General features: G+C 43.6%; 1 protein-coding gene across 3 annotated transcripts in view; it reads left to right on the top strand.

Annotated features, from left to right (window-relative positions):
- Positions 1-3446: 3446 nt before the first annotated feature.
- Positions 3447-11121, top strand: part of RAB6A (RAB6A, member RAS oncogene family) — a gene marked incomplete at both ends in the record, with an annotated part of 75970 nt that continues 68295 nt past the window's right edge. For all 3 annotated transcript variants that reach the window (XM_084244032.1, XM_084244030.1, XM_084244031.1), the window contains one exon: positions 3447-3516. In XM_084244032.1, the coding sequence (XP_084100158.1) occupies positions 3447-3516 (70 nt within the window). The remainder of the gene's footprint in view (positions 3517-11121) is intronic.

Genomic DNA, 11121 nt, shown 5'->3' with positions numbered 1-11121 from the left:
ACCTCTGACTCCATGGAGTTCACGGTCAGCTGACAATAATAACAACTAAGTGATGAGAAAGAATAAAAATAGTGTATAGAATAGGAATAGGGTATAATGGGAAGACAGACAGGGGTAACTGGTGGGGGGAGCAGATAGAGAAGTCTTCTTAAAGATTTTTCAAAAGCTTTAATTTTAATTCCTGAAGGATAAGTGGAAATTGGGGAGAGGAAGGGAGGGGGAAATGCTTAAGGAAAAGAGAGTAATAGTGTGCAAGAAATAATGAAAGGGAAAGTACTGGTGAAGGCCTAGTCTTAAAATAGGCGGTGAGAGCACCGAATCTTAACCACTAGACCACCAGGGAAAGCCTATTCTTAAAATAGGCCTCTTTATTTCCTGTTTTCCCAAATAATTTCTCCATTTGTTGAACCCTATAGCACAATTTGTAGACCAAAGCAAATTGAAGGCAAAACAAAGGACTTACAGAGAGTACTAGGTAAATATGAATGCATCGTTAGAGGCTATATGTGTGCCAATGCAAAATGCTAACTTAAAACATTAAAACATCTGAGGAAAGAGGTGGATTATACCCTACCTCTCCTCAGAATGATAGGGAATAGCATCACCTGTTTAAGTAATTACACAGACCAAGAGGCAGGGAAGAATTGATTCATAAATTTCTGGAGGAAGTACGACAAACTAATTATAGTTCCAATCTTCAGATGTTACTTGAAAGGTCATTTCAGGAAACATAATGAAAACCAGGTACATATCACAAAGGAAAAAATAGCCAGTCAATATTGTTGGCAAGATTTTCTCTTTTTAAGTAGTCTCTTGGTATTGGCTGTTCTTTGTGTGTGCCAGGGTTCTGGGTTACTGGTGCGAGGGCACTACCAGACCTACCAAGCTACGTTAAAAATCAAATATTGAAAAAGAAATCAAATGTCTATATCATGACTCAGGTTTTTACCATTTCATTTTAGATGCATGTTCCAAAATCTTTTGCATTTGGTTGAGAGGAATCAGAAGTTAGTAAATTTTTATCGAGAAGGTTTGGGGATATAGTTGTCTTCATAGGCCAGAATCCATGATATTTCAAGAATCTTTATTCCCCTTAGTTTATTCTATTATAGTTCGGCAATTTATCCCTAGGTTTGTGAAGACACTTCCTGATCCTACCATTTCTATAGCTAAGTAAGTAATAATCCCCAAATAATGAGAAGGTATATAAATCTTTGTGGAGGCTCTAATTTGGTGGTTTTTTTTTTTTTTAAAGATTTATTTATCCATGCATACAAGACCTGGGGTACAGGCCAGCGGTATGGGGGGTGAGAGGATTCACCAGAGACAGAGTGGGGAACAGAACAGGCAGATTGACTAAAGCACATGGCTGAGGGGAGCAGCAGGCGAGTCTGGAGAGGTCTACTGCGCCATTTGGGTTGCTCCCTGGCTGGCCGGGAATTGAACTCATGCTGCAGTGGCTGCAGGTTGCTTCATAGGTTGTGTCTTGACCCTTGTGCCACCAGGGAGGGCCCTAATTTGGTGGTTCTTAACCTTTTATCTTTTATTAATAGACTTTATTTTTTAAGTTATACATTTACAGAAAAATTGAGCAGACAGTACAGAAAGTCCCCATATTCTTCTCTTCCCTCGTTTCCTCTATTATTACCTGTCATTAGTATGATACATTTATTAGAATTGATGAACCAGTATTGACATTAACTACAGGCCTTATTTTATCCCGATTTCCTTGCCTAATGTCCCTTTTCTATTCCATGATCACATTCAGCTTAAAATTGATCTTTAGTTGTCATGTTCCTTAACATGTCATGTTACCTGTTCACATTACATTTAATTGTCATTTCTCCTTAGGCTCCTCTTGGCTATGACTTGTTTTGGTATCATGAAATGGGTTGAAAATCGATGAAAGCTAGGGTTCCTCTCCACAGAAAAATGCAAATGCTTCTGACGTCTAATTTTGGAAGGATGATCCATAACAGCTTCAGAAGCCCCGATTTAGGGGCAAGGGGGTGATCTTTAAACTATCCCCTTCCCACATTTGGACACAATGTCAGGCTCTACCTCTAATAGGTTGTGTGATCTTTTTGCAAAACTGTTTTCCTATGTGGGTTTCAGTTTTATCATCTGGGAAATGAGGGGTTTGATTTACATGATGTCTAAATTCTTTTCGAGCACAGAAGGTAGGTGTCACCTAGAGTTGTGAACAAACACTGAAGGAACAAAGGCTGGTGAAGAAGACAAGCCAAGTCAGGCTTGGGAAGTGGGCAGGCTTATCAATAAGGAGGTTGCAGAAGTTCCACGGGGCGGGGCAGAAAACCCGGGTTCCACTTTACAGCTTTATGGATTTTCTAAGTCATTTCCTTTCTCTGAGCTTCTGTTTCCTCATCTGCAAAAATGTGGAGCCTCTGCTTCTGGTAGTTATGAAACTCCTGGGAACAAGAGCATAAAAGGTACCTGGTGAGACGTCTCGTGAGGAATTACAAGAGGGAGCAGGGACGGTGCATGGGTGAGGACGGGTCTGAGGAATGCGAGGCACGTTTGAGAACTCCAGAGAGAGGCAGCCAGTACACACCTCAGGGTTCTCGGACCACACCCGCACATTGTTGGGGTCCTTCCCCCGTGCTCCGAGCCCCGCCTCCTCCCCACCTTCCCTTCGGCGTGGACGTGCCACACCTCGCATGGCCGCCGCCAGGCCCCGCTTTCCAACGCGCGGAGGTCGCGCGCGCTCTCGCGCCGCCACCTCACTCCTGTCCCCGCCCGCCCCGGCCTCTCCCGATTGGCTCGTCACGTAAGCGACGACGCGCTGCTCATCCCACCCCTTGCTGCCTCGGAGCTCAGCCCGCCTCCTCCTAGCTTCTCCCAGCGCCAGCCGAAACCCAACTTGTCCTCGTCCCCGCCGCGCGGGCGGGGCCGGAGCGCCGCCTACACCAGGGCGGCGCAGGCTGTGACGCGCACGCGCACGCACGCACGCACGCACGCACGCCGGCGGCCGGCAGGGCGGCAGGCTCGCGCCCGGGCTCGCCCCGCGCCGCGCCAGAGGCTCGCGCACTCGGCAGGTTGGGCTGCGGCGGCGGCGGCTGCGGGAGCGGGAGCCGAGGCGCTGCGCGTGAGAGGAAGCCGGCGCGTCCAGCTCGGGCCCCGCCGCTCTAGTCCCCTCAGCCGGTGTCAGCGCCGGGCGCTGCGCGGGGAGCGGCGCCAGCCTCCGAGCCCCGAGCACACCCGGGCTGTGCTCCGACGCCACCCGCCTCGCCGCTCCGCCGCGGGCCTCGTCGGCGCCGGCCGCCCGGCTGAGGAGAGCCCGCCCTGCCGCTCGCTCCGCGCCGGGCCCTGCGGGGGCCGAGAGCGCGGCGCCCGCCCTTCCTCTCGCTTTCCTCGCCCGCCCGTTGGAGCAGCGTCGGGCCGGGAGGGCTCTGGGCTGAGGCGGCGGCAGCTCCTCCGGCTCCATCATGTCCGCGGGCGGAGACTTCGGGAACCCGCTGAGGAAATTCAAGCTGGTGTTCCTGGGGGAGCAGAGCGGTGAGTGCGCGGCGCCCCCGCCCCCGGCCGCGGCGGCCCCGCGCCCCCCCGGCGCGGCCCCCCGGTCCGCGGGGGCTCCCCGCCTGCCTCGCGTCCGCGCCCCGCTCCGGCCCCGCCAACCGCCCCTCGCCGCCGGCTCCTCCCCGGCGGGACCCGCGGGTGGATTTTGACCCCTCGGTCCCCAGCCCGGCCGCGTCCTCTCCCGCAGCCCGGGCCTCCGGGGCGCACCCCGCCCAGCCCCGCTCCCGTCCAGCCCTTTCTCCCCGGCCTCGGCGCCCACCCGCCCCCCGCGCTCCCGGCCCCGCCCTGGCTCCGCGCCCCGGCCCGGGTCCTCGGCCCGCGGGGCCACCCCGGGAACGCCACTTTGGGGCCAGGCCCCTTTCAACCTTGGGCGAGGAGGGTGGGATTGGGGCGTTGTTCCCCCCAGAGGCTGGACCCTCCTTGGAAGTGCGGGTCTTGCGGGAGGTGGGAACTGCCTGTCGTAGAAGGTGCCTGGATGGATTTCTGGGTTGGAGAGGAAATATCTGTGGATCGGAGGCGACTTGAGACGGAGTGTTGGGGGGGTGAGTGGGGTGGTGGCGGCAGTGCTGATTTTTGCCCCTTGGGTTGGCCTTGTGGCTTGTTGGAAAACCTCTCATTCCTCTCTTGACTTTCATCTCTCACAGTTCTTTGGCAGTGGAAATGCTTCCCCGATCTCTGCCAGATGCTATGTCATGATGGTTTTACTTGGAATTTTTCACATCTCACCTCTCCTTTTTCTCGTTTCAACACGAAACAGTGTCTTAATCTCCTCATGGGGGTGCAAACAGGAATTACTGGGGACGTGTTAATTATTCTGTTTCTTCTTGAGTATTTTCCAATTATAGGTTTAGGATTCCTGTGAGAGAAGGTTTGAGAATAACGAAAATCTTTGTAGGATTTCTTTTGGGGTTAGAGAGTATGGAGTAGAGTAAGAATAAATTCATCATCTAGTTATCTAAATTAGATTTAAATATGCAGTGTCATTTCAGCTAAATGACTCTTTTATGCTTAATAGTCCATACTGGCTGTTGAGTGAAATTGTGTCATTTACCTGGTCAGGCTTCTGTCCACGTACTTTGTATTAGATGTAAGATCCTGATTTTTTTGTGATGACTGTCTTCTAGTGTCAATTGGAATTGGTTAATTCCAGTTTTTATGCCATATTATGTAAATTCGACACTCAGTTTCCAGATTATCTCTCCTTTTTGTTTTTCTCACACTTTTCTTGGCCATCTTTAACATTCAGACGTTGAGAGACCTGCTTCCCCCAAGTTATTAAGCACTGAATACTTACAACGTGTCTTAGTTTATAGAAAATAGTTTTGATCGTGAGGACGAAAATGTAAGTTCATAGCTCTTATTGCTGCCTTGAACTGTTTATATTTGTATGGCATTAAAGTAGATTAATACAAGTTGCAAAATTGCTTGCATTTGGACTTGGGAAATAATTTTTTTTCTTTAGACAGAATCTTAATCTCTTCCTACTTACCAAGAAAAATAAACTCTCTTTGCTTATGAATTTTCCTGAAGTCTAAACTTATTTCTTTAGGTGAGTAACTTGGTAAAACCTATGGGGTTGATCCTGGTCCATTTATTTTACGGACATTTTAGAATAGTGCTATACATATAATAGAACCTATTTCTCGTTATTGATAACTAGAATCTAAAGTGCTTATTGTGCACTCTAGGGATATTATTGCCTGTCTTATGTTGTGATGCAGAGCTATTTAGTTTGAATGAAAAATACATTAATCTTTGTCTCAGGGAGATTTTAGTATGAATATAGATCGTAATTTAAGTATCTGAAGGTTTCCTTTGAATTTCTTGAGTATGTTTTAATTCACATTACAGGGTTTTATGGTTTTTTCTTTTTCTTTAAGTGTTTACTAACTAGGCAATTGCTAAAGCCATTTTTCAAATTTAATTTTTTAGAACAGTTTCAGATTTAGAGAAAAAATGATAGTGCCTTGGGTTCCCATAGAGCCCCACCCTGTATTCCCTATTATTAAATTTTACATTAACATGATACATTTGTTACAATTAATTAGCCAATGTTATTATTAGCCATAGTTTATTCAGATTTCCTTAGTTTTTTGTCTTTTCCAGATTCAGCATTCAAATAGATTACCTACCACATTGTATTTAGTTGCCTTATCTCCATAGACTTGTATTTTTTAGGATTGTGTTTACATGCTTTTTAATATTGCAACTGTGAGGTTAATTGTCTTTTGAGGCTACTATATTGCTAAGTAATGCCATCCCCTAGCTTTGACAATGAAAGATTGATCTCTGTTTTCATGGGCAGTGTCTGTGGTTTTCATATGCATTAGTAAAGATGTATAGAATCCATGTCATCTTGATGTAATTCTTCATGAATTATTTATTTGTAGGTTTTAATTCCACAATTCAGTTTTCAAAGACCAATCTGTTGCAAAAAGCCTTGTTTGTCCCCTTAATAGCATTTAGCATTGTAGCAATACCACATTTATAATTATCTTATTTTCTCTATGATTGTTTACCTATTTACCACAGCAGAATGCAAGTCCCATGAAAATTAAAAACCTATACAGTGTCATGAACTAAGGCTACCAAAGTTAAAAAGAATTGCAGATTGGTGCCTAGCATAGAGCCATGGTAGGCATTCAGAAGTATTGGTTAGTGAATAATGATTGACACTAATAGTTATCAAAGCGAATAGCCTTTGCTATGGTGAAGTCTACACTTTCCCTTATGTAATTAATAGTTGTATGCAGTGATATTCCAGCCGTACAAAGTGCCAGCAGCACACCCAACAACTGAGGGCCCTAACCATTTCATTAAATAAATAAAACTGACCTGGATTTTGCACTTTTTTTTAGTTGAGCAAAATTAGTTTCACTTTGTTAAGCACATAAAAAGTATGTCAAATGTTATTAAAGATGTGTCCATGGAATGGATTTGAAGTTAGGCAGATTGTTTTATGTAGCTTATAAAAAATTTAGAGTTCTATGCTCTATAAAAAATATGAGTTGTTTCAGTACATGAAGCCTCACATTGAGTTAATGACATCAGTCTTGGTAATCCTATAAATTCTTCTGATTATATTGCAGTAGTTACTTGGTTTAATAAAGGAATGTTGAAATACACAATTTGAATCTGAAGTATCAGAGGTACCTCTTGCATTGCTGTAGTCTTGAAAGGCAGAGGCACTGTTCGGAATGCCATTGAGAATGCCATTGATAGTTTACAGTAGATTTCACTGTAAATATTACCGGTTATAAATTAAAAAATAAAAGCCTAGGAAAATCACATACCTGCCCTAGTACTTCTCATCTTTCCCATTTCCCCATTACCTTTTTTACGTCAGCCTTTAGAATTACCATATGGTTGGTAGGCAGGGAAAATGTATCTTACTGTCAGGGACCAGGAGTACCGGACAGTTTAGGCTAACTGGATCAATGATCTTGAATTTTTTCTTTTTAGGATCTCATTATGCGCTTACAAATTGTGGAGGCCGCTAAAGAGTTCTGTTTATATCAGTGCTTACTGTAGTAAAAATTGAGAAATTTTAGAAAATATTTAATTCATTTAAAATAATTAGCTAAATCTGTTACATACAAATCATTTTTTTAAAGATTTATTTTTATTTATGCATATGAGAACTGGGGTGTAGGCCAGAGGTGGGGGAAGGAGAGGGAAGTGAGAGGATTCACTAGAGACAGAGTGGGGAATGGAATAGGTGGATCTACTGAAATACACTGCTGAGGGGAGCCGCAGGCCAGACAGGAGAGGTCTGCTGAACTGGGGATTGAACTCTTGCCACAATGCCTGGCAGTAGCTCAATAGTTCTGAGACTTTTACCCCTGTGCCACCAGGGAGGCCCCCAAAAATCATTTTTTGTGAAGAACTATTTTCCAAACAAAAATTTAGTGAGGGTGGCATTGTTTTACATATATGCAAATCTCTTCAATGTCTAACTTATTAGAAGACATCTGGATTCTCATACCTACTTGTAGTCAATCTGTTCTAATAGCACATGCCATGTAAACTCTGGGAAACACCAGTGTACACTTATGAGAGAATGAGAGGGGGAGGAAAGCCAAATAATATTTTACTATTTTAAAAATGATTTTGATTCCCACCCAAGTAGTGAACCCCCTTGAAGTATCTTGGGGATCTTTTTGCTGCAAAGCACTTTGTACTTTGCAACTACATGTTGCAAATTAAAACAATAAAGGGGAATGTTTTCTGAATATATCATGTCCTGAAGCCTTTAAACAACAGAGAGCTAGTGATAAATAGCACAGATCCTAGGTTTCATATTTTAACAGTGGCCACTAACCTTGGGCAAATTATTTTACCCCTCTCTCAATTTCCTTTTCTAAAAAAATAAAGATTATAGTTTGTCAGAAAGTTATTATGAAAATAGTTAATGAATATAAAGATAATGCATTTAGAAGGGTACCTGGCACATGGGAAGCCCTCAGTAAATATTATTTGAATTTAACAAATGTTTACTGAAAACTGCTCCTTGTCTAGTGGTTTGGTAGAACCTACTCTTAGGAACTTGACATTTCATGGGGGAGAAATACAATACAATATATTGTGATGAGCGCAGAGAGACGTCGCTGGGGAGCGTCAAGGAAGGTCTGCTATAAATATGACTAATAGTTTAAGCATCTTGTAGTTGAAATTTTTGAAGAAGAGCATTCTAGAGTTGAAGGAGACTTTGAATACAGTCATCTGATGCACTTCTTTCAGGGCTTCAAACTGGACCAGCTCCCTGGCTGGGATCGATCTTGTGCTACAGACAGCTTCCTTGTGCTGCGACTTAACCCTTTGCCCATCAGGGAGGCCTCACATTATTGTTAATAGTTCATGCATCACATGTTCCATAAATTAAAATCACATAAAAAGATACAGTCTGAGAAAACTCCCAACTCCTCTGTTCAGCGACCCTGTGTCCCACCCTCCTTTTTGGGGTTTCTTCATGTAGGCACAAGCAGATATGAATGGAATTTCTTCTTCCTTCCATGTGATGTATCAGCTTTTATTCTGTACCCTGAACACTTAATAACTTTATGTGTTCATGTATTTATTCTACTTTTTATTTTCTCATTCTACTTTTTGTTTTTAAATAGCAGTTTTTTAGATTATAGAAAAATTGCAAATGTAAGACAGTTTCTCTGTAATTGCCATCTCACACATAAGTAATAGGCCAGTGTTGATACATTACTAACCAATGTTCATATTTTATTTAGGTTTCTTTAGTTTTATGTAATACCTTTCTTCTCTTCCAGGATCCCATTCAGAATACCATGTTTGATTTAGTTTTTAGGTCTTCTGAGGTTCTTCTGACTGCGACAGATTTAATTCTACATCATTTCCTTAAAGTCTCAGTTTCCAAGCACCTGTTTACAGTGTTCAGCAAGGACTTAACTGCACTCTTGCATATTTTTTTGTTTTCCTTTGTGTCACTATATGACTTGCTTTTTTTCTTCCTTTAATATATGCATGTAATTAATTTATTCCTAAACTCTGCCAGTAGTGTAAGTTATCTCCCAATGTATAAGAATGCATCAGATTTCCCCTTAGTTTGATAGTGATCCATCTCTCCCAGAACCACCTGACTTGTTCTGGTTTATTCTCATTACCCTCCATGATTGATGTGTAGCTGTCAACCTGAAATCTTTACCATCGTTTTGAGATTTTCCTTCTTTCTTGTATAGGAGGGATCCCTTGTCTCCCAGATTACATATTTTTTCCTTTGTTAGTTTACTTACTCATGTTGAACATATCCTTTGATAGGTATCATCTTGATAAAGAAACATGGGAGGAAATTTTTTGATTATCTTATGTATCTGAACATATTGTTTGTACTCCCCTTACACTGATAAATTGGATGTTGTTTAGAATTTTATGTTGCCTTTTAGATTCTTAGTGTTCCCACTGTGACTATTGGTCTTAATGTATGTGATAAGTAATAAGTGTAATAGTCCTTTCAAATTAGAAACTTATGTTCTTAAGTTTTAGGAAATTTTCTTTTTCTTTTTTCTTTTTTTTTTTAAAGATTTATTTATTTATACAAGCACTGGATACAGTCAGAAGCACGGGAGGGTGAGAGAATTCACCAGAGCCAGAATGGGGAACAGAACAGGCAGACTGATGAAATACATTGCTGAGGGGAGCAGCAGGCGCTGCAGGAGAGGTCTGTCATGCCATGTGGGACCCTTACCAGTGCTGCAGAGGCTGCGGGCAGCCTCGCAGCGCAGCGCTCAAACGCTGCGCCACCAGGGGAAGCCCCAGGAAATTTTCTTGACCTGACTTATGTAATATCCTTTCTTCCATTTTCAGTTCTCTGAAATTCTTTTTTCTTTTTTAAGATTTATTTATTATACAAGAACCATGGTATAGGCCAGATGGGCAGGAGGGTGAGAGGATTCACCAGAGACAGAGTGGGGAACAGTACAGGCAGACTGACGAAATACACTGCTGAGGGGAGCAGTGGGTGCGACAGGAGAGATCTGGTGACAGGAGAGGTCTGGCGCGCCATGTGGGACCCTCACTGGCTGGCTGGCCTGGATCGAACCAACGCTGCAGAGACTAGGGACAGCTTCACAGTGCTGTGCTCAACTGCCTGTGCCACCAGGGGAGGCCCAGTTCTCTGGAATTCTTATTAGACCTCTTGGATTGATCCTCTAATTACATTTTGCCTCTCTTTCATCTGAAAGATTTTCTCAACTTTTTTTTTTCCATTTTATTAACCTCTCCTCTCCTCTCCCTCACCTCTCCTCCCCTTTCCCCCTTCTCTCCCCCTCCTCTCCCCTTCCTCTCCTCTCTTCTCTCCATTTATATATTTATACATAGAAGAGCTGGGGTGTAGGCCAGCAGTGCGACAGGGGGCAGCGGTGGGTGGGGGTGGTTTGGTGGTGAGAGGATTCACCAGAGACAGATTGGGAAGCAGAACAGGCAGACTGATTGAAATACACTGCTGAGGGGAACAGTGGGCCAGACTGGAGAGGTCTACTGTGCCATGTGGCTAAGTTAGCTCCCTGGCTGGGATCAAAGTCATGCTTGATAGCTCTGAGACTTTAACCCCTGCATCACCAGAGAGGCCCTTAAGTTTTATTTCTTTTTAAATTTTATTTTGATTTCAAAGAGCTCTTCTTTGTTGTCTGAATTTTGCTTTTCTGTGTCATCTTTTTTTTTTTGGTAAAGATTTATTTATTTATGCATACGAGAGCTGGGCTACAGGCCAGAGATGTGGGGGGTGAACAGAACAGACAGACTGAAATACACTGCTGAGGGGAGCAGCAGGCGAGACAGGAGAGGTCTGCTGTGCCATGTGGCTTTCTCCCTGGCCAGCCGGGTATCAAATTTGTGCTGCAGAGGCTGCGGATTGCTTCATAGTGCTGTGCTTAACCTCTTGCGCCACCAGGGAGGCCCCTGTGTCATCTTTTTGATTCTGGTATCTTTTCTAGTTGTTTTGAGGCTATTAATGAAATATATGGCTTTCTTCCTCCCAATACCTGTTTTTGGTTTTTACTAAATCATTTTCATCTCTTTTTATTTTAGTTTCTCTATTTGTTGTGGACTTTGGTAAAC

The sequence above is a fragment of the Talpa europaea genome, assembly GCF_964194135.1.
Source record: "Talpa europaea genome assembly, chromosome: 1".
Classification (NCBI taxonomy): domain Eukaryota; kingdom Metazoa; phylum Chordata; class Mammalia; order Eulipotyphla; family Talpidae; genus Talpa; species Talpa europaea.
The sequence above is the reverse complement of the archived record's forward strand: the minus strand, read 5'-3'. Positions and strand labels throughout refer to the sequence as shown.